Source organism: Malania oleifera, chromosome 1, assembly GCF_029873635.1.
Source record: "Malania oleifera isolate guangnan ecotype guangnan chromosome 1, ASM2987363v1, whole genome shotgun sequence".
NCBI lineage: Eukaryota > Viridiplantae > Streptophyta > Magnoliopsida > Santalales > Ximeniaceae > Malania > Malania oleifera.
In genome coordinates, this window is record NC_080417.1 from 55,576,442 (window position 1) to 55,601,124 (window position 24,683).

The window sequence follows — 24,683 nt, forward strand, 5'->3', positions numbered from 1 at the left end:
GTATATTATTATAGGGTTAGTCAGAGGACTATCCTAGTTAAGGAAAATAATACAAGTATGTGTGGGTCGGCTATAAACCATATTGACAAAAGGGTCACCAGTTGGAATCATCCTCCCCTATTGGGGTTCGAATAACAACCCGAATTAGCGGAAGGGGTCTGCGGGTGGGCCCATCAAGCTCTACCACGAAGGGAATGACGATATTACACCCTATTTATCCTAACAGGAGAAAGCTCGTTGTATGTTGTATGTTAGAGCACTGAAAGTGTGGATTCCATTTTTTACTAATCCCGCTACCCCAACATTTATTCATAGGCTATTAAAAGTATGGAAACAAAAGAATATTTACCAATCAATAATTTATTCAAAAGGTTATGGAGACACATATCTGCAATTAAATGTATCAAAAACCTTTGGAAACAAAAAAAAAATAGAAAAACCATATATTTATGATTCGTTACAAAATATCTATTTAATTAATATGCCTTATTCAAAATAGCTACAAGGAAGAGGACGGAGAAGGGAGAGGGGGAACAAAAGGCAATAAGAGACACAAGAAGAGGCAAATAAAGGAGGAAACAAAATTATTTTTTAATAATTAACGGTTGTGATTGACAATTTATGAAGTAAAATATTAAAATCAACTCAAAGTTATTACAAATTACAATATTCACAGAACTAAGGAGTAATTAAAAGATTCTGTTTTAAAAAAAATTTGAATGTGGCGAATGTTAGCTATTACTAGATTCGACATCTAATGCCCCAGCGGAGTCGCCAAGCTATCGCGACGTCCCCGGAGGCGTGTTGCCCCAGGTCGAAATCGAAAATCAATTTGAATGTCAATTAAATATGAAAGTGTCGGAGTCGACAATAACCTTTAGTGCGGTTAGGTTAGTAGACACATGATAACTACCAAGTTAGGGGTTTTAAATGGTTTGTTTGTAGACATGAACGAATGCTTGGTGGGTCGGGAGAGTCGTGGTAACGAGAGGGAAGTAAAGAGCACCCCTACCGGGCCCGTTTACGAACGTACCAATTAAATTTGAAAAGTATCCCTAAGTTAATTTAAAAAAGTATTTAATGACTCCTTTATGAATTTATAAATATCCATGAAAATAAATAAAGAAATATAATCTATAATATATTATTCTTTCAGCGCTTTAAAGGTACATGAACCTGAAGGCTACTACCCTAACATATTAAAACATACGGATTTAAAATAATAGAAAATATTTACTAAAATCCACTCCCATATTTTGAAAATCGTATAGGAATTTTTAATAGGAAAGTACTATATGGGAGGTTTAATATATGTACTAGCGATCTATCAGCAATACTAAAACATGCCAAATTTAAAATAGGGAATAAAAAACCAATAGATATTAAGAGTGTACATAAAAGAATACCCTATATATTAAAGCTAGGTCAAAAAGCCCAATAAGTTATATATATGCTCGTACAAAAAAAAAATTACCATAATAAACAATACCAAGTAAAACTTACCAAATATAATGTAATTTAAAGCTCTATATACTAAATTACATGATATTACCAAAAGACTAAGATACTAAATATATAATTAGAGCTAAAATTCTGGAATACTAAAATTACATATAACCATTATAATTCTAAAGATGATAATTAAGACAACTAAAATATGAAACATATAAAGTCCTTAAAATGCTATACAAATTATGATTTGAAAATTCTTAGACATGCTAATGATATGATATAAACTTTATGATTAAAATATTAACCTTAGATTGTAAACATATATACGATACAGACAATATAGCAAATAGATGGAATACTAAAAATGACATAATATTAAACTATTATAACCAATCAGCCTAAATATTAAAAACTTAAATTGAAAAGACAAGAACCAATACATGTGGGACATTAATTATAGACAAAATCATAAAAACTTAGAATATTAGAAATAACCCCTATTGTAACTTGCGTATAACATACATAAACATATAAATATCAAACAATACCGTCCTTAAGTAAATAAATAAATCTATGAGAATAAAATATTAACACGTAATGGATACAAAGAAACGAACATCCTAGAAATACGTATGGAACATTATGACCATACATACATCGAGAAAACATGAATATTTAATTTTAATAAAGACAAGCACCACCTAAATATTAAATGTATACGACGGCTTGAATATTATATACTCAAATAACTACAACTGATATTATCGCACATAAACACTAAAACATAAACCATAACTTTTAGAACTCCTATATCAATGTTATTAATACAATAAGAATTTAAACTTTAACTATTAAAATGAATTTCTACAATAAAGTTTCTACAACCATATTTAATATCCAGAAATAAATAAACATGAATAAATATCATAAACTGACTATTTAATATATACAAACAAGAGCTTAATCCAGCATATTAAAGAAAACACCCAGCTAATAAAAATCCCACCACTGTTAATCTTTTAATTTATACACACAAATAGTAAAGATTCAAAATTTTAAATATTAAAACCGAAGCAAACAAAACCTATTGTAAAAAAAATATACTACCTAGTAAACATACAGAGGAAATAAAATATGGATGAGTACAGGCGAGTGGGTGTGTGCGTATTTACTGGGTGTGTGAGTGTGTACAGGGGAGCTTACAGAGGGGGCGTGGGCTTTTCTGCAACAGGATGGTGAAGAGGCCGATGGTGACGATGGTTGCTGTGTGTGGCAGTTCTGTGTTTGGTGTTCACGTGCAGAGAAATCACGACGAGTGCCGCCGGAGCTGGTGAAGGAGAAGGTGGCTGGCTGTGAGGTGAGTGGCAGAGGGTGGATCTGGTTCTGCTGTGGAGGATAGCTTCACACGCTGGTTCGTCGGGTATGGAGGCTGGTGGCTGGCGTGGGAGGCGGTGCTTGGGTCTGCAACTGGATTGGTGATGGAGAGAGATCAATGGCTGTGAGGATGGCGGTGGAGAATGTCGGAGTTGGAGGGTGGCTTCGCGGCATCTGAGTGGCTGGGCGTTGCCGTCGATAGCCGAGATGATGGGCGCATGGATTGATGGTGGGTCTGGCTTTTCGTGGGGCTTCCCAAGAGGTCAGAGAGAGGACGAGAGAGATGGGAGAGGGGCTGTTGCAACAGGGGAGCTGCTCATGGGTGTGGGAGGCTGTCGTGAGGGGGCGCTGCGCACCAGGGAAAGAAAATTTTTTTCTTAGGGTTACCTCCATGCCCCCCCCCCCCCCCTCCTGTTGTGCTCTTGCGCCTTAGGCCCCTTTTATAAAAAATTCCAAAAACCCTAGAGAGCCCCTTTTTGCTTTTTTTTTTTTTTTATCTTTTCATAATACTAAATAATAATAATAATGCTAATAATAATAATAAATAATAATAAGAATAAGAAAAATAATAGTAAAGTAATAATAATAAAAATAATATCATAATAATAAAATAATATTTAAAATAATGATAATAATAATAATAGTAAAATAATAATAATAAAATAATATCTAAAAGTAATAATAATAATAATAATAATAATAATAATAACAAAAATAAATAATAATAATAATAATAATAATAATAATAATAATGATAATAACGTGATAATAATATTTAAAAATAATAATTTTATTAATAATAAAATTATTATTAATAATAATAATAATAGCAAAAATAATAATAACAAAGTAATAGTAATAATAATAATAATAATAATAATAATAATAATAATAATAGCAAAATAATAATAATAATAATAATAATAGAAAAATAATAATAATAAAGATAATAAAAATACCACTAATAATAAAAATAAAATAATAATAAATAATAAGAAAAATAATCATAATAAGGTAATAATAATGATAATAAAAATACTAATAATAATAATAATAATAATAATAATAATATTTAAAAATAACAAAGATAATAATAATGAAAATAAAAATAATAATAGTAATATAATAATAATAATAATATTGGGCCTGGGTAAAAATGGGGTGTCTACAACGAGGCCTTTAAAATTTGTCTCAAAAAATTTATTCATCCTTGACTAATTTAAATGATTTTTTCATGAAGTGCATGAGTCCTAAGGTACATCTAAAGTATATTTGAGCTTCGATTTATATCATATGAAATATGTAAATACATTCAGGTCTAAATACCCATTCCCATTGAAGATCTTGAACATGAAACTTGCTTCTTCATCCTTTTATTCTTCTAGATCCATGGATTGAGCCAAGTGGTATGTTCTCTAGATTCCTTATGGCTTCCATATCAAAATTACTGTTCGTGCATTCTAAATCATAACCCTATTCACAAACTCAATTGTACAGGTCAAATACCAAGTGATTTGTCATTATCAAAATAGGATTGGCATCATAGCATATGTATATACATACATACATACACACACATAAACTACCTTTTACATACCTTGTAAAGAGGGGAGGAACCACCTGCATCGTCTGATCGAGATCCCAACCAGGCTTCAAAGGTGTACGCCTTGTCTTTTATTTGCGAGTTCTCTATTTCCATCGTATGCACCCGGTGAGCCATCTCCACCGCACAGTGCTATGTAATCAACTAGTGTACCCATGTAAGTAACATCCACATGAAATCCAGAAATAGCAAGAAAAATGTAATGATATAGTGAAGCACAAAATATAGGTAGAAACCCAAAGCACCATGTATTTTCATTAATTTTAGAGGCAGTACAATGTCGATAGAAACATCAATGCATATGTACAACCATTCAAAAGAATGGTAAAATAGAATATAGGAAAAAAAATAAAATAAAGAAAAGAAAAAAAAAAGTGTGCATGAGCAGAGTACATAAGCAAAAGAGAAAGCACATCAAAAGATGCCAAGCATCTAGCCTATCCTAATTAGAGTCATAATCAGAATCAAAAACTGGTCGAGCAATGTGAGGTGGCTACTGCTCTAGCGATGTCTCGGTCCCGTGCCATTTCCTTTAGAATACGGCGCAAGTTAGGGATAAGACGAGAGGGTCGTTTGCGTGGCCTAAGGACATAATAGAGCGGCACTAACTAGTCAAACGTGTCCACCGAAGGAACCGCGGCAACATCCTGTTGCATGGTCAGCCTAATCATATGGAACAACACTGAATGAGCGAGTATGTCCTTTGTAAGCCCTGGGGTAACATTTGAGGACTACTCTCCAATCGGTGGCGCAGCAGAATGTGCCAGGGGCAACCACACATCCTCAAGATTCACCCTTGGTGTTCTCGTCTCCTCTGAAATCCATTTGTGCTCGCTCAGGGTGGCTCGACCCCTCGGAGAAGACTCTTCCTTTGGCGGGTCTTAGACCCTTTGCCGCTTGGCAGCGCATCTTGGTTAGTGGTCGTGCTCAGAATGGGGTCAATCACTTGATCCTGAGAGGTTAGACACCTGATTCAATTCTGTCTGCTTAATGTTCACCAATATAAAATCTTTAGTCAACTGATCAATCATTGTCGGTCACCTGAAGTTGCAATAGTTCTAAAACTTCAATTTTTAACACTTTAGAACTTTTGGTTTTGTAAAACATAGATGAGACTTTTAAAAAAACATTTTTCGAGGTTTTCAAAAATAGATCTCTAAGTCAATAAAGATTCTTAAGAGCTTCAAACACATATTAAAAATATGCGCAGCACTTACATGAGACTTTTAAACAACTATGACACTTGTATTCACTAAGTCTTAATGTATAGTTTCTATTCCTCATGTTTATCTTGACTTTAAGCTTTAACAATGTTTAACTTCATAAGATCTTGTAACATTTGATTCGAGCTTTTAACTGATTTTGTCAAGCACTTTGATATTGGTCACTTGAGTCACTTGATCTTGATACTTGAGTTACGTGAAACATCATCACTTAAACAAATATATTAAGTTCCCTTGATTTGTTATCATCAAAATAAGATTCTTAAACCTTGTTAGGTTAACACCTCTTTCAAGAATGCATGACTCTAGTACACTGGAGTGCATGAAAAAATTTACATTTTATTTAATGAAAAAAGAGGGTAACTAAGGAGTTGTCTAGTATTTATGTCAAAAATTATAAAAATGAAAACAAAAATAAAAATTTAAAAATTGAAATCAGTAACTTATTTGTTTAATATTTTTAAAGAATAAATAAAAATAAAAAAGTAATTTAAAATACTTATTTTGGTCTTTGAATCAAATAATACTACAAACATATTACTAAAATGATAAAATTGTAAAATTATGCACATTAAAAAAATAAAAAAATAAAAAATAAAATTATTAATATTAATTTACTTAATTGCTGTACTTTTAAATATTCTTTACAATAAAAATTTTATTGGACATAACAATTGAAAAATAGTAAAAAATTATTTTTAATAGATTTTATTATTTTTATAAAAAAAATGTATGTATATTTTATTTTAATTATATTCAAATTCATATGATCTATTTATTTAAGTTTTAATTTACAAATATATAAAAATAAATTATCTAATCTAAAAGAACTATTTTTGCAAATTGAATTTTCTGGAAATAGATTGTCAAAACAATTAAAAACCATAAAACTAGTTTTTATTTTTATTTTTCTTTACAAACAACAAAAAAAAATCAATAACAAAAATAAAAATTTGATAACATAAATAAACACATTTTTATAATTCAATTTTTTACTACGTAGAAACGAAAACAAAAAATAAAAAATAATAATGATACAAAAAAGACTCTAAGTTCACATTACATTATGATTGGAAAGTATAACTTTTCCTTGAAACTACGGCATTCAAAATAGTTGAAAATTCCAAATAAGAAATAAAACTTCTTAAAATATTACATTGATAAGTATATTTTTTAATATTGCATTCAACAACGAACAATATTAATACAAATAAGAAAATATCTTATTTTATTTACCACATCACTAGAAATTATATTTTATTAATGTTTTTATATTAGAAAAAAATTTCTTTTTAACAACAGTTAATATTGGGAGCAAATATAATGAAAAATGAGTTACATTTTTATTCTCGTTTTTGGATAAAAAAAAAAAGAAAAGAAATAAAAATAAGAAGTATATTTATTTTTCTATATCATTTAGGAATGTTTGGATCAAGTTTTTTTGTTTTGAAAAGGAAATGAAAAGAAAAAAAAGGGAAAACTCATTCGATCTCCATTACATTTTCTCTTGACATTATATAATATTTAAAATAAAATTTGATGTAGTATAGTTACCAAAATTTTAAAAATTAAATGCTAAGAATGTATAAAATAAAATTTACATTTATTGGTTCATTGATTTCTAAAAATATTCATTATTTTAAAATAGTTAAATATGACAAAATAAATAAATTTGAAATTTAAAAATATTTTTTAAATTTTTGAACGAGTTTGAAGAGACGGGGATAATATAGGAAATTCGTGCTCCACCTACAATTTTAAGGAACACAATACAAGAAAGTTTTCCCCATTTATTATTATTTTAAAATAATATATTATATAAAACTCAGTCCAAGAAAATATTTATCAAAATGACGCTCACGTAATCTCACTGCTTGGTCGAGCAACGAGATTTGCTTAGGAAAAAAGCTGGTCTTGACACATGGAAAATCTCACTGGATCAAGTGGCGCGATTTTCTTGTCACGCGTCAACACTTGATTGGACTACCATTTAAATCTCGCTGGACCAAACAGTGAGATTTACTATGCATTCAAATTTTTTTTTTTATTAATAATCCTAAGTATTCCATTTCCAAATATTTTGTTAACAGCAATTTGTAACATAGACTGTTTCAATTTTTTGTGTTCTCCTCATTTATTTATTTGTTATAATAATAAAATAAATTTAATTTTTGGAGCGAAGAATCATTTATTAATTTAAATTTTCACATAGAATAAATTAAATTTTTTAATTTAATTAAAAATATATTTTTTATCATAAATTATTATAACAGTCATACGTTAGAAATATACTCTAATAACAAGATTATATTTAATTAAAAAAAGAAATCTTACATTATTTTATTTAGTATAAAATATTTAAATATTAATTAAAAATAATTATTATTGAAATTGTTAACTAAAAATCTTAATAATTCTAATTTAAATTATATTTAAAACTAATAATAACACTTATTTAAATACAATTTGTTGACTCTATGAGTCATTCCCATTTTGATTATGACAAATTCAATAGTTCTTACCTGTGCACCAAACTCTTGAAATAGGATTCCTTTGCATGCACTGAGGGTAGGAATAAAAGAAAGTCATAAGGAACGCAAAGATCACGTCACATATGGCATTTGAAGAGTAAAGAGATTGAGGAACAAAATGAATGAAGACCATTTGCTTATTGTATTTGCATTTATTCTTTTGGGTCTGTAATATTTAATATGGTCTCTAATAATGCATCTGCATGCATGATAGGGTTTAAATGCTCAAAACGCCATAAACTGACAGTAGGTAACCAAACCTGGTCGACCGATGCCAAATTTTTGGGCTCAATTTAAAATCTTAGGCCTTAGACAGACCTTACGTCCTCAAGGACCGCATGAAAAATCCCCTTTGACTCACAAGTCATATCTATGCAAGTAGGGGTGAAATTTAAGCAAAAATTTCGACCGTCCTTTAATCTTGAAAGGGCTTCGGGCAACTAAACTCATGATGTTAAAAACGTCTCGGTCTACCGAATAGGTAAGAGTCAAGAAAGTTGACTGTGGCCCACGCGACCATACTCAAATGAACATATTGTTCATGGTCAACCAAACATAAGGGGTGTAACTTTTTACCTTCCCCGGGCACTCGAACTCCAAGTTCAAATATACACTAGGGGACCGAAGTATGAAGTTTGGCAAACCGAACTGACCACCAGGCAACCAAACCTCGAGTATTTGGAAAAGTACCTTGGCCCAGCCACCTAAACCTTCAATTGGGCACCTGAAGTTAGAAAGTAAACTTTTTTGATTGTCTATTCAGGCGGTCGACCCTAAGGGCCAAGCGACCGAATCTCTTAGGTAGCCATATTTTTAACCATGGTAATTGGTTATAAACAGGGGTTAATTAGTAACTAAACTTTTAGAAATTCCTTCCGTGTCCCCAATGGTCTAAAATTAGGGGAATTCCATATATACCCCTTATTTGTCCAGATTAGCAGACGATTAGCAACATAATTAGACAAAATTCTCTCTAATTTTTCCTCAGCCTACATTGCATATTTTTCATATCTTCAAGCCTATACTTCACACTGTCATATATTTTTTCTGAAAAAATCTTTTCAAAACCAGAGAGTAATTTTTGTTTGCTCCTTTCTTGCAAACTAATTGCAAGTTAGAGGGAGTTTGATTCTCACTTAGTGTGTGCCTAGATAGATTTGTTCTTGAAGCTCATTACTCTCATTTTCATGTATTGATTGATATTTTTATTTGAGAGTAAAGTTAGGGTTCTTTCTCAATATATTTTATTAATAAATATCTTTTTGAGAAGAACTTTTGTTAGCTTCTGAGTCTTGGCATCTTCATTGCTAGATTCGAAAGCTTGCTTGCATTTTTGATAAAATACTTTTGACCAAGCTTGAACCCTAATCTCATTTGTGCTTATACTTGAAAAAATATTGTGTTAATATTTTTTCATTGAGATTCAAAGTTCCTTTGATAATATATTGATCTTATTTGTCTTGAATCAAAAGCATTCACTCTCACGTATACACACATACATATATTGTTATTAAGAGCCGAAATAGTGTTTTAGCAAATCTCATTTGAGCATCAAATCTCATCATTTATGAGTGCATATATTCTAGATGGTAATATTGTACAAATCTTCTTATGCTAGAAGCATTGAAATTATACGCGAAATTGTGTTGATTACGTGTTGTATTCCAGGTGTAGCCTAAGAGGGTGTTAATCCAGCCCGTAAGGATTGGTTGTAAAGGTTGAGGTCAGCCCTGGTAATTTGACCTAGTGTTGTATTTAGTGTAGCTCTACCCGTGAAGTAAGCTTTAGTAGAATCCTCGAGCTTGCGAGCTAGAGGCAGGGATGTATGCAAGATTGGCCGAACCTTGATAAAATATCTTGTGTATGCTCTTATATTCTTGCACTTTAATTTCTTGCACGTGTATGCTTATCTTTAATTAAATATAAATGAGTGCATGATTTAAATATTGTGAATGATTGGGATAAACTGAGCCTACTATATTTTCTTCGATTATTCACTCATTCAATTTCTTGTTGGGTAATTGGTATTTGTTTAGACTGACTATAGGTTGAGTTATACTACATGTTGATTTGAACATAACCTAGGAAAAATTTTAAAATTCCAGTTTACCCCCCCCCCCCCCTTCTTGGCGGAATTACACTGAAGCCGACACAATCAAATGCCACTTATAATTTTCAAGGCTTCTCCAATCCAACACTTATTAAATTCAACACTTTTACATAAGGAATTCCAAGTCACTTATTTATTTTTATTGATTGTAGTAGATCATACAATTTGTGCATGCAAAATTCGTGGTACTTATTTGGCGTCACCACTATGAATTTCATGCAAGCATTATTTATTTGTCAAACAATGTCTTAATGAAATTTCTAAAATGTGAGCCTGTAACAGTAAGTGGCAACAGATGGATGAATTATTTTGCTTTAATATATTTTGCTTTGGTTGATCCTTATTAAAGTACAATGACCAACCTACAATAGGAATGAGCCACGTAGCAGTCATTATATGCTTATTATAGGAAAAGGCTCCAGTTTCACTATCTCGACCCGAGTGCTAAGAATTTAGAAAGACATGTGGTCGTACCATCCTTGCAGCCTCAATTTCTTCTTTCCTAACTGTCGTTTCCCTTCTTCTTCTTTCTTCTAAAGATATAATTAATTAATGGCTAAAGTGTACTAGTCGAGATCATTAGTAGTGGCTTTAATTAGAGCATTTTTCTAGGTGCTTGATCCCTCTTGTTTAGGTAATTACATTCAGCTTTGATCTTGTTTTATTTGTTGTTTCAAGCACTTATATATATGCACTTCTCTTCTCCAAATTTTTTAGAAAAGCTGAAAGCTCCAACCTACCTTCAGACTATACACTCTGGACGTCTTGAAATTGCATCTCTCATTTGATGTGGTCTTCTAGATTTGTACGCCATGTGTGTATAAGATTTTTTTTTTTCTTTTTGGCTTGTACAGTTCATTAACTATCTTGCAAATATTAGAGAAGTTGCAGCATTGTATAAAGATAATCTTTTGGCTTTACTAGCATGTTGAAACCCCCCAAAAAAATTCCTTTTGTTGCTTGAATCATTCACCTAAATAGAAACAAAAATATAGCCTTTAATACTTGATAACGTCGATATCCATATCCTTTGGATCCAAAGTATTAATGTTATCGAGTATTAAAAGGATGATTTTCTTATCAATTATTTTCTTCATTCATCTTAGAATAATCTTCACTCATTAGTTAATTAACAATTTGATTTGGGGAAGGGGTTAGCGAATCCCAATTCAACCAGGTTTTGAACATTGAGCTAGATCAAATTATAGAGGTGTTTGTGCTTATCCAAGTCCTTTTTTTACACCTATTACCCCAACTATTTCCTTGGATTAATTTGAAATAGATCTATGATCATAATTGTTTTTAAAATTTTTTAAATTTTTTTACATTTTTTTAACAATGTTTCATATTTATAGGTATGTAAGTTCATTAATGAGAAGTGGTGTCCCAAATTTGTTGTAATTGTTGCTCAAAAGAATCATCACACCAAGTTCTTCCAAGCTGGTGGGTGTCCAAACAATGTTCCTCTTGGTAAGCTATTTTATAAGTTCAAGCTGGAAAACTGGTTACAACATTGTGCATACATGTCTCTTATTTTGTTTCTTTTTTGTTTTGGTTTTTCACTTTACAGGAACTGTCGTAGACAACAAAATTTACCATCCCTGAAACAATGATTTCTACCTATGCGCACATGCTGGAATGATTGTGAGTATAAACATGAGGTTCTGGTATTAATTAGGAACCTGGTTTTTGATAGTTGAATTTTCATGTTTTTTGTTTGTGTTGAATTTAATGTATATGATTGATCTTAAGCTGCAACTAAATTGTTGGTGCATTTTTTGTTGTCTATCTCGTCATTTATCTTCCCCTCTCATATTGACCTACTGGTTGGATTGGTTCTAATTAATACTAAAATCAATGGATCTTAAGCCCTTCCATGTTTTATCTATGAGATCAACTAGGTCGTCCCCACATGAGATGTACTCAGTAGGACTCTACTACAGTCCAAAGGAATGTTGTAGTTGTAGATACCATGTTTTCAAATGTGAACTAGTGCCTAGTTAAAACACCGCTATTTTGTTTTTCTTCCGTCTTCTGGGGTCTTGTTGGTTGGGAGGTATAAACAAATTCTTAAATTGGCTATTTAACAATCTAGAATCCCAATTACTTTTTCACATGTTAATAAGGTGGGATAATTAGATTTATTTACGCCATTCAACTATATATGCCAATTGTAATTATTTTATTGCTTGCTTTAATTTGTTTGGGATCACAAGGCCCACACATTACCATGTGTTGTTAGATGAGATTGGTTTTTCTATAGATGACCTGCATGATCTTGTTCATTCTTTGTCATATGTGTAAGTAGATTTGGGCCATTGTAGCTACTGAAATAATGGTTATTGAATAGTTTTAATTAAAAATAATCATGTTATTAGTGTATATTTATAACGTATGATGGTTATATTGTTAACTATTGACTCCCATTGCTCATATTTAGCCATACACTTTAAGTTGTTTATTTGTTGTTGACCCAATATCCTATAATATGAATAATATCAAGTAAGTATTGGAGCTCAAAATTTGATATGCATATCGACTTTGCAACTTACAAGCTCATGTTATGATTAACTAATTCTTAAAATATAATTAATTTATCATTAATGTACAAAAATTAAATTATAAATTTATCATTGGTTGTTACAAAACTTAAATTATCATTTTATTTGTTGTTGAACCAATATTCTATAATATGAATAATATCGTTTAGTGTGGTGTAGGCGTCCAATTATATAAAGAATCATTACTGTAAAAATTTCGGCAGAGTCACCTTTTAAAAAATGACCATATCTTATCCATGCACTTGTTTAAAGAAAACATTTTTCCTAGATAATCGATACCAGTATGTTCAAAAATTTCATTAACAACTTTCATACACATTCAACGTATCAAATTACTACAAAAATTTCTACAAAGTCTCCTTCTAAAAAATGACCATATCCCATCCATGCATTTGTTCAAAGAAAATATTTTTCCTAGACAATCAATACTAGTATATTCAAAAATTTCATTCATAACATTTATACACATTCAACATATCAAATTACTGTAAAAATTTTGACAGAGTCTCCTTCTAAAAATGATCATATTTGTTGGTCCGGTTGAGCGTCTAGAGGAGGGGTGAATAGACTTTGCTCGCGGATATGCAAATTTTCTACAAACAAAAAAATCTTGCCAAGAACAAGTGCATAAAATCACAATGTAAAAGTGCAGAAAATCGTAATAACAGTATAAAAGAGAGAGGAGATAAGAGAAACTTAACACGAAGATATTTACGTGGTTCAACACCCCACCTACGTCCACGCCTTGAGACCAACTCAAGGATTCCCAAAATCAACTATACAATCCTATTAGAATTGGTGTATTCCCAAAAGGGGGGGGGGGGATGAATGGGAATTTTAAACTTTTCTCCTAAGTTAAACTAGATGTCAGCTGTGTATTACAACCTAGGGTATTTGATCTAGTTCCAAATACGCTGATGAATATAATATGCGGAAATTTAAATCAAGCGCATCATTCACATAATAACATACACGTGCGGTAAATATAAAATGTGACAATATACACAAACACACGATATGTTATCGGGGTTCGGCCAACTGTGCCTACGTCCCTGCCTCTAGCTCGCAAGCCCGAGGATTCCACTAATGGCTCACTTAAGGGTAGAGCGACACCGATTACAACCAGGTCAATTAGCATAGGGCTAACCTCAACCTTAACCAGGTCATTTAGTGGGGCTGACCTCAACCTACATGCTTTAACAAGATGGCGCACCTAGCTTTCCTAACCGAGTCTAAGCCAATTCGAGACTATTCCAGGGCTAGTCTCCTTCTTCAGGCCTGTGCTTGGAAATACAATAGATGTGTATTACAATCAAATGGTACAATAATTGTGCTTTCGTGTAAAGCAGATATGTACTTAAATACGCGCAATTACATACACCAAAAATGATATAATATGTAAGCTTAGTGTGGTCCAATATTTCAACTCTCAGATCTATATATTTACTATCAGTGTAATAAGTACGTGAGAGTATAAATCAGGCAATCTTTGTATCAAAAGATGTTCAGCCAATAAGTTCACACAAAGATTAGGCCTGGCAAAACGGGCGGGCGGGCCGGGTTTGGGCGGGTCACTAACGAGCCGAGTCATAAACGGGCCGGGTGATTAACGGGTCGATGTTAAACAAATCACACACATGCCAACCCTAACCCGCCCATTTAATAAACGGGCGGGTAACGGGTCACCCATTTAAAAAATATAATTTTTTTTATTTTAAAATTTTTAAAAATTTCATATAAAATGACATTTTGTTTTTTAAAAAACTGCATTTTATTTATTAATTTCTAAATAAAAAGAACATAAAATGTAAAAAAAAAATACATCCCTTTAATGAATACAATTTTTAAAAAATGTAAAATTAAAAAAAAAACACACACACCTCTAAAAAAATTAAATATGCATAATACATGCATAAAATATTTATATATAACTCTAAATTTAAATGAGTCCCATAATATTTACATACAGATTTAAATGTAAAATATTTAATAAGTTCATTCATCATTCACATTTTTTTAATTCATGCATTATGCATAACACATGAATCAAATATTCAAGTCCCACAATCAAAAAATTCAAAACATAATCTTAAAAAAATATAACAGTTAAATATTTAGAAACAAAACCAAATTTAAATGTGTTTCATAAAAATTCACAAGATTACAATTTTCAAAAGATAACAAAAAAACTTAATTAGCCATGATTGTTTGTAGAAGCTTCTCCCAAATCATTAATCAAAATATTTTCAAATTTGACTTCTAATTGTTCAGCTTCTTCTCTTTCTTCACTTCGATCCACTGCAATGACAAAATAAATAGATAACAAATAAGAAACAATAACAATTGACAAAAGATATGAAAGTAAATAAAATGTAATTATTGAAATTATTGAAATAATACTGGAAAAACTCAAAAAAAAAAAAATGCATACTTGCGTAACCAAACAACCAATTTCGAGTTGTTATCAATGCTCCTGCATTTTCCGGCAAAAGTGATCTTCGATATTTGTTAAGAACCTGGGCTCCAACGCTGAATGCAGATTCTGATGCAACACTTGTGATAGGAATAGTAAGTACATCACGCGCCATAAGATATAAATTAGGATATCGAAATCGATTATCTTTCCAATGCTGCAATATATCCATTTCAACATGTTTCACACGATTTAGCCTGGGCTCTTCCAAATATAAATCTAATTGAGATTTTTCTGTAGTAGCACAATATTGGCTTTCATAAAATTCAAATTCCTGTCATATATTAGAATAGAAAAACAAACAATATAAATATAACAACTAAAAATAATATATAAAATAAGAAATGAAAAATTAGAAAATATAAATGAAGTTACCGAAAGCTCATCTCTAATGAGATTGTCACTACCACCAGTACCCCCAGTAGATGGAGCAATAGATTCCAAAGAAGATTTTGATTTGTTTGCGTAATCTTGGAATAGAGAGTACAACTTCTGACAAAGAAGATTTAGCTTTTGTCGAGAAGTGGATGAATCAATCTTTGAGTAACAAAATTCGACAAATTGAAGCTTGTAAGGAGGATCAAGAACAATAGCAAATGCCAAAAATGACACTGTAACACTTCCAATATTTATCGAACTTCTCTTTCATTTTTGTAGCCATACCATTAACAATGCAGTCCAGATTTTCCATTGTTTCAAGTAGATGCAATTGAATTTTCCATATATTTGAAAAATACAAATTAGATGTAGGATAATCCGAACCCGAGAAGAGTTTTGTCATGTCGTAAAATGGCTTCAAGAAATTGCAAATGACCTTAGCATTATTCCACTCTTCATTTGACGGACAATAATTATAATTTGCATCAAGTAAAGCATAATGAATTAAAGCCCGTCGATATGTAAGTGCACTTTCTATCATCATGAAAGTTGAATTCCACCTAGTTGGTACATCCAAGCACAAACTGATTGAAGAAAGTATACCAACTTGTTTAATGCACTCTTCAAACTTAAGTTTTCTGCCTTTTGAACCCTTAATGTACTTGACACTTTCTCTAATGTTATACACAACACGTTCAATCACTTTTAAGCCTTCTTGAACAATAAGATTCAAAATATGAGCGCAACACCTTACATGAAAATATTCACCGCCACTTACTAAAGGTGCTTGCAAAGACAATTGACTTGAAAGAATATCTTACATACTATCATTAGCAGTTGCATTATCCAATGTGATGGAAAATATCTTCCTATCAATACCCCATTCCTTCAATACATTAAATGTTTTTTCTGACAAAGCAACTCCTGAATGTGGGGGTGGTATGTAAGAAAAGTTAATAATCTTACTATGCAGTACCCAATTTTCATCCACAAAATGAGCTGTAATGCATAAATATCCTTCAGTCATAGGAGAAGACCAACAATCAGAAGTCAAACACACTTTACCAAAAGCACTCTGTAGTGTAAGTTTAAGTTTCTCCTTCCCCCTTTTATGTATTTTCAATACATCAGCTTTAGCAGTGTTCCTAGTAATTGGTTTAACATCAGGATTAAGATATTTATGCACATCTCGATTTCCTTCATGCTCAACCCATGAAAAAGGATAGCAATGTTTTATTACGGCAATTGCCATCTTCTCACGATAAACATCTTGTTCAATTTTTTTCGCATGAAGTTTGGTTCCATAATCCATATGCATCTGCTTCACATCATAATTATCACGTAATGGACAACTATTAATGTGGCGTCTCAAATTTTCCGTCCCATGGGTTGAAGCATTAGCAACATATTCAGCCCCACATTTTTTACATTTTGCCTTCTGTTTTCCATCAACATCTATAGGTAACAAATAGAATTCATCCCAAGCAGTTGATGTCTTTCTACGTTGTCTCTTTTTGCTAGTGCCATCATTGATAGAAGAACTGTTCTTTTCAGATTTATCTGAAGATGGAGTAATATTACACTCATCATCAAAATTTAAGTTTATGGTATCCATTATTTGCAATTTGTATTCTTCCTAACAAAGAATAATTTTTTTGAATATGCTGAGTGTCTTGGGCTTTCGCACCAGACTAATTTCCTAACAAAGAAAAATTGTTAAGACTCCAGAAAATAGTAAAATAAAGAAAATAATGAAAATTTTATACAACAAACACAAATCTGCGTTTTATAAAAATTATTAACTAAAAAATTGTTAGTTTTTTTTTTTTTTGCAACAGATTGTATAAATATATATATGCATGGAAGGAAGCTGCTACGAAAATGAAATCAGGATAATATTATTGGGAAGTCTAGTAGTAGCAGTATGCATGTGTGTATCTGTGTGTGTGTGTGTGTGTGTGTGTGTGTGTGTGTGTGTGTGTGTGTGTGACAACTAATTTATGTAGGGGAAACACAATAAACATTTATCTACTGTTTATTCATCAGTAATTCATGAAACCAACAGCCAACAACACTCCTATTTATTTTTGTAGTTTAATAAAATATCAAAACAATGGAAGGTTTATGGTCCCACCCTTCCATTTACAGAACACCACAAGGTCCATGGGACCACAACACAAGACCAATGACCAAAGCACAGACAAAAAAAACGAAGAGAACAACAAAAGAAGGAAATATATCTTTTTTAATTTCTGATTCCTTTCTATTAAAAAACCATTCATGGCTTATTTATACTAAAAATTCACACCTATTTAAGTTTCAATATACAAATTTAAAAGCAAACATGAGATATGCAGATATCTAGATTTTAAATAAAATAATAATCACACTTTCAACAAAATTTCTGAACACACAGTAATATAAGATTTTAAATATACACTTTCAATATACAAATTCAAAAGCCATTCATTAGTCATTTAATTAATGACCTAATTAGATAAAAATACTAAAAAATCTTACCTCCACGGCTCCACCTCTGGTCGGCTGCCGGCTGGTCCTCTACGCGCGTCTGTTGATCATTCGAAGGAGACGATGACTGGTAGCTTGGTAGATCCAGCACATAGCAGTGCACCAGTCACCAGAGGAGAGGAAAGACTGCCGGAGGGAGAGGAGAATCTGAGAGACAGAGAGAGTGAGAGCTAAGAGCTGAGAGCCGAGAGCCTCTCAAAGACGATCCAGACGGCCAGACGAGGAGACTGGAGACTGAAGTGGACTGTGGTCCGTGGAGAGGCACGGTGCGGGTTAGGGTTAGGGGTTTCTTTTTTCAAGTGTGTGTGATTGTGTTTGTGAAGACCGAAGAGTGAACCGTGACTCACTGACTCCATGCAACACTGAGACATGAGTCGCGTGAAGGGCCGAAGGCATAGCGAATTAGCAGGTCACCCTGCGGGTGACCCACCCAGACCCACTTAACCCATTTATAAACGGGTTGATCCAGACCTGCCCAATTATTAAATGGGTTAACATTCTTAAACCTGAACCCGTTTTAAATAGGCGGGTCCGGGTGACCCGATGGGTTATGACCCATTTTGCCAAGCCTAACAAAGATGTCAAGTTTCAAATATACCAATCAGCAAGATGTCTCAAGCATGTAAATATCAAATAATGTATATGCTTGGTTTGCAAAAGATGTGTAATCTTTGTATTCAGTAGATAATATATGAGTGGATGAATATTGCAACAAAGATCACTATCTCATACACAAATATCTCTTCAGATATATATTTTCAATATAAAGCACAATAGATATTTGAAAGTGATTATGAAAAGATTTTGCAACCAAAATACTATACGATCTTCTCAAGATATTGCAATGAATATACAACCTCAGAAGATCAAATAAAAGTCTTCTTATAAGAGACTTATTAAAAAAATCTCCTAAGAATACTTAGGTTTAGCTCTCAATAAAATCATATCAACCAAACAGAACAAGGAGAGTAAACCTTTCTAATCAAGAACTCAATCAACTTACAGAGAGTTTGAGCTATAAGAGAAGGTAAGTATGAGTGGTTGGGGCTTAGATATGAATATTATAGGATTTGAAAATTTCAGAGAATTTCTCCTAATCATTGTGGTTAATCTCTTCTTAATTTGCACAAATGATCTCATATATATAGATATGGAAAGAGATATGACTGTTAGGGACCTATTGGGTATTATTAGGAAAGTTTAATGACATTTCAAATATTTTAACCCTATTTAAAAAATGTTTAACCATGGTAAAAATCAGGGCAACCCCAGAGGTCTGGTCGACCATAAAGGTTTCGGTTGACTAGATCTTATATGGTTCAGTCGATCAGGATGTTTTTGAACTAAAGGCTCGGTCGACCGAAAGTGGGCGATTCCCATTTCTCCGAGGTTCAGTCGACTTGGCCATTTTGAACTGGCTAGTTCGGTAAACCAGACCATTGGGATTGTTCCCGAGGACCCCCGGTCGACCAGGTAGTTGGAGTACAAAAATGGCTCAGTCAACCAGATGGTCAAATTGTTGACCACAAGGGGTTTGGGTCGACCGAGGCTTTTTGAACTACACTGGTTTGGTCAACTAGGACCCTGGTCAACTATTGACCCAGGCCAGTTTCGGTTGACCAGGACCCTGGTCAACTATTGACCTTGGCCTGTTTCGGTTGACCAGGACCCTAGTCAACTATTGACCCAGGCCTGTTTCGGTCGACCAGGGCAAAATGAACTGCCTTGGCCAGTGGACCGAAAGTACACAATGTGTGCATTTCGGTCCTGTTATGAATCACACAAACCCTAATCAAGTTCCTAACAAACATAGGTGCAAATGTGTGTGTCCTAGGGTTATTTATGTTCAAAATCAAGACACCGAAAGGAGTCCGGTGTCAGTCGACTTTAATCCTAAGGTCTCTCTACGGTCACTTTTAATTCGTATTTGGTTTGAGCTTACGTATTATCATGCATGTGATGTGTGTGAGCTTTTTAAACAAACCAAAGACCCTAATTAACTATTACAAACCAATTATGTAAATAAAATACATATTACAACACTGAATATAAATTGGTCTTTAGGCTTTACTTGCTTTGTGCCCATTTTGATCTTAAGAATGTTAGTTCCTGCACAAAACCTCAAACACTCATTAGATGCAATGAGTATTTGTCATAATCAAAACTGGGCATGACCTATAAGGTCAACAGATCCTCCTTTAGGCGGAGAAGCCAATACACACAAAGAGCTTTCAACAAGGTACTCACTTAAAGATACCTTACAATGGCTCACAAAGGGCCTTTCTACACAAATAGTTGATGAGAGGCGAATACAATATTAAATGCTCCCTTTGAGCTAAGTATCACAACAATATCCTCACACTATGTCCACTTTTCAATGGAGTAAAATAAGAGCAAGAGCAGCAAGAAGAGGCCAAGTGAGTGTGTGGGCAAACCCTAGAATGAAAGCACAATAAATTATCTTAATAAAAATGAGCTTTCTTGGTGAGAAGTAAATGCAATAACCCTTATTTAAACACCAAATAGGCGAGCTGGGTGCTGAAGAGCCATTGGGCATTTATTGATGCAAGACAAGGGAAAAACTAGTCGTTCTACTGCATTTAATGAACCCTGCAGCCCAACATTCGTCGACGAGGTTTGTACATCGTCGATGAGCTCTTCAGCAAATTCATCGACGAAGCCCTGTATTCGTCGACGAATTGTTGATTTTGAATTCAAACGGGTCTCGGATTATTTTCGTCGATGAGAACCATGTGTTTGTCGACGAGCTATTCAATATATTCATCGACGAAACCCTATGTTCATCAACGAGGTCTGGTTCTGAATTCAGACAAGTCTCGATTTCTTTTCGTCAATGAGAACCCTGTGTTCGTTGACGAGGTATGTGTTATACTCGTCAACGAAGCCCTGTGTTCATCGACGAGTCCCTTCTTACTTCTTTAGAAAAATTCTTTTAAGTTCTAAGAAAGGTCCTTGTCTGTTTAAGGGTTTTTAGACATCTTAAGTAGCTTTACTTGTTTTTGTTGTGTGTGTGTGATATGCCCATTTCTTGCTCTTTATTTGAGTTACTCCATATACAAGGGATTTTACAAAATGATCTCTCTCTCACTTTTACATTCAATCTTTAGGACACTTGTATATTATGTAGAGTCCATGAATGCTTTTAGTGGCTAGACTTTTGGTCATGTCACGAGTTGCTTCTGATTAATTTGAAACTTGTTTGCTCTGGCGCCGTTCTGTGTAACTGAACATAACTAGAGAAAAAGGTTAGTAGCCTTAAAGAACTTCTAATGAGTTGTTGTCATCAAAACATAGTTGGAATGAAAGACCCTTAACCACTTGGTCTAACATTCTCCCCCTTTTTGATAATGGCAATCCATTAGTGTTCCTAAAGATATATGCTCCCCCTTACTAAATGTATAGGTTTAGAGTTTAAATAAATTCTCCCCCTTAATGTTTGCATTATATGAATAAAGATTTTATTTAAATTTTTGGCAGCTTGCCGTCTATGAGTAAGACATTTCCCAAGTAATCCTGCATAAAATCGATATATAATAGTCCAGTATATCAATCATTCAAGCATGTTGGTACAAAGATAGTGCATTTATTTTCAACAATTTCAATGCTTGCTAAGTACAATAATCTTAGTATAATACTAAATTACTACATGCTAAGTACAATAGTCTCAGTGAAATACTAAATTACTACATTACTAGCAGTGTTTACAAAGCTACTACATCAACTGGAAATACATCCGAATAAAAGCCTATATCTCCCCCCCCCCCTTTGCCATAATCAAAATTGGGGGAAGGTAGATAAGGAAGTCTACTCGCGTGGGTGACCAAGGCGGTCGAAGAGGGTAGCAAAGGATGCGTCAATGGTCTTAAAATGGGCGCAGTTGGTATTTTCTTGATAGGAAAGGGACGCGTCTAGGGAATCAAAATGATTACGGTGACGTATTTCAGACTGCGGCATGGCATGCTGAAGGCCGTCCAGGCACTCCAGGATATGGCCATAGGAAGTATCCTCATCCTCGCCTTCTTCTTCTTCTGCCTCCATGGAGGCCTCAACCTCATTGATCAGAACGTGACCTTGCTTGTGGGCTTTGACCCACGTGTTGATTGTTTCGTCCTTTTCAAAATGCATGTGACGAAAGGTCGCCTCAATGTATATATCCTCGAGTGCAGGATGAATGTAGGGCAAGCCGGCACGAATGACCTCGAAGTGATCGAAAAAGGTCATGAGGAGTCGACCATAGGGAAGCCAACCCCGCTGCTGCTTGAGGCTTTCTTCCATGTTCTGAATAATGATGGAGGGCAAGTAAATACCACGCCTAACCCACCAAAAATATCACCCAATGTGACCTAATCCTATCCACCGGTGCGAGGGCAAAGATCGTATGTGATCATGTGGTGGAGGACCCTAAATTCAACCGTGACGTCCTTGGATTTGGGGCGGGCAATAGAAAAAATGTGAGGCTACCAGTAATGAGCTTAAGTGCGGCGTGTGAGTCAAACCAGTCAAACCATGTGGGCCAAGAAGACTTGGGGAGGCCTCAGAGTGGATAATGGGTGCAACCAAGCACGGCGGAGAATGTGTCCTCGGAGAGTCGAATGACAGTCCCACGAACTGTGGAGTAGGCGGCAATGTCGCGATGTGAGGGAGCAAAATTGGCGTAGAATTCTTGAACTAAGTCCTCATAGAAAAGCTCATCAAGGTTGAAGAGAGCATCCCACCCGAGGGCTTTAATTTTGGAGAGGAGGGTGGGAAAATGGAGCTGAAGAAAGTCAGAGGGCACAATTTTCCCGTAAATGATGTGTTGCTTGAGAATGTTATTCTGATAGGGATTGGCGGCCTCTGAAGAGACGAAGCGGGGGTCAGAGTTTGCGGGGGTAGTCAGAGAAGGACTGGTGGTAGGGCGATGAGAGGAGCCTTCACTGGCCCCAATTTGAAGGTTGTGGCGCTTCGGTTTGGGACCCATGGAAGGATGAAGGGGAAAGAGAGTGCTGGAGAAATGGAAGAGAAGGGGGGTGTAGTGACAAGTGAAGAGCCGCGAAGAGGGGAGGCTATGAGAGCATGCATAGTGGTGAGAGAGAAAGAGAGGTGGAGTGAGGTAGAGGGTTGAGAGGTTGCCTGGGACAGGATGGAGTGAGAGGAGGAAGGGAGAGAGACAGTCGGTCGAGAGGGAGGAGAGGAACGAATGGGGATGGCTAGGGTTTGTAAAAAGAAGGGTTTGTTTGAGCGGGAATATGAAGTGTCCCGACAAATTTCATCGTCGAGGGCCTGTGTTCGTTGATGAAATTAAGGCAAATTCAACAACGAGGCCCCTGTGTTTGTCGATGAATACTATAGACTTCTTAGCGACGAATACCCTATGTTCGTCGATGAGAGCAGGAAGAAAGAGAATAATTTAGTTAAGCGTAGGATGAGCTAAATAATGGAGTAAGTACCAATATAAGGATCCTATGATATATCTGCGGGAGTACACATGCCTAGGGCCTGTCGTATTTTATGGAATCTTTCTTCATTGAGTGGCTTGGTTAGGATGTCAGTGAGTTGATTTTCAGTTGGAACATAAACTAACTCGGCGTCTCCCTTTTGAACATGGCCTCGAATGAAGTGGTGCCTAATTTCAATATGCTTTGTTCTAGAATGGAGGCATGGATTTTTTGAAATTTTGATGGTACTAATATTGTCACAATGAATTGGAGTACCCTTAACTAAGATTCAGAAGTCCTCAAGTTGTTGTTTTCATGTATAAGGCTTGGGCACAGTAGCTTCCGGATGCGATATACTCAGCCTCGGTGGTTGAGAGAGCTACAGAGGTTTGTTTTTTGTAGAACCAGGACACAAAAGAGTGTCCTAGGAAATGACATATTCCACTAGTGCTTTTTCAATCGGTTTTGCAACCACCATAGTCAATATCAGAGTAGCATGTGAGGTCAAAGGGAGCATTCTTAGGGTAGAAGAGTCCTAAGTCATGGGCGCCGGCTAAGTATCTAAATATTCTTTTGACTGCTTGAATATGAGATTCTTTGGGACAAGATTGGAATCTAGCGCATAGACAAACACTGAACATTATATCGGGCCTGCTAGAAGTGAGGTACAACAAACTACCGATCATTCCACGGTAGAGTTTTTGGTCAACACTTTTCCCTTTTTCATCAACGTCAAGCTTTGTTATGATGCTCATAGGAGTGACTTTAGACTTACCCATTTCAAGACTGAATTTCTTTATCATGTCTTTAATGTATTTGGCTTGATTTATGAAGATTCCATGTTTCAATTGTTTAATTTGTAATCCTAGGAAGAATGTTAGCTCACCGATCATACTCATTTCAAATGTTTCCTGCATAGTTAGAGCAAAATCTTGACACAAAGTTTCATTGGTGGCATTGAAAATGATATCATCTACATAAATTTGTATGACAAGCATATCATTTTCCTTA

General features: G+C 34.1%; 1 protein-coding gene across 1 annotated transcript; it reads right to left on the bottom strand.

The window, feature by feature from the left end:
• Positions 1–15,139: 15,139 nt before the first annotated feature.
• On the bottom strand, positions 15,140–22,530 carry LOC131163839 (zinc finger BED domain-containing protein DAYSLEEPER-like). Its single transcript, XM_058120660.1, has 8 exons — positions 22,185–22,530; positions 18,582–18,705; positions 18,226–18,308; positions 16,531–17,265; positions 16,142–16,416; positions 15,703–15,969; positions 15,303–15,484; positions 15,140–15,152 (listed from the first exon to the last, which is right to left on the bottom strand). Exons 1-8 carry the CDS (start codon positions 22,528–22,530, stop codon positions 15,140–15,142), a joined length of 2,025 nt encoding a protein of 674 aa, XP_057976643.1.
• Positions 22,531–24,683: the final 2,153 nt, after the last annotated feature.

Bases quoted from the DNA above. Each gene is read 5' to 3' on its own strand.
- LOC131163839 (XM_058120660.1), bottom strand. From the start codon at position 22,530: ATGGAAGAAAGCCTCAAGCAGCAGCGGGGTTGGCTTCCCTATGGTCGA. The intron at 18,706-22,184 runs GTAATCATTTTG...ATAATTGGGCAG, and splicing joins GCAGTCTGAAATACGTCACC to GTCTGGATCAACCCGTTTAT. The intron at 17,266-18,225 runs GTAAGATTTTTT...CTCCATCTTCAG, and splicing joins CCAGAGGTGGAGCCGTGGAG to ATAAATCTGAAAAGAACAGT.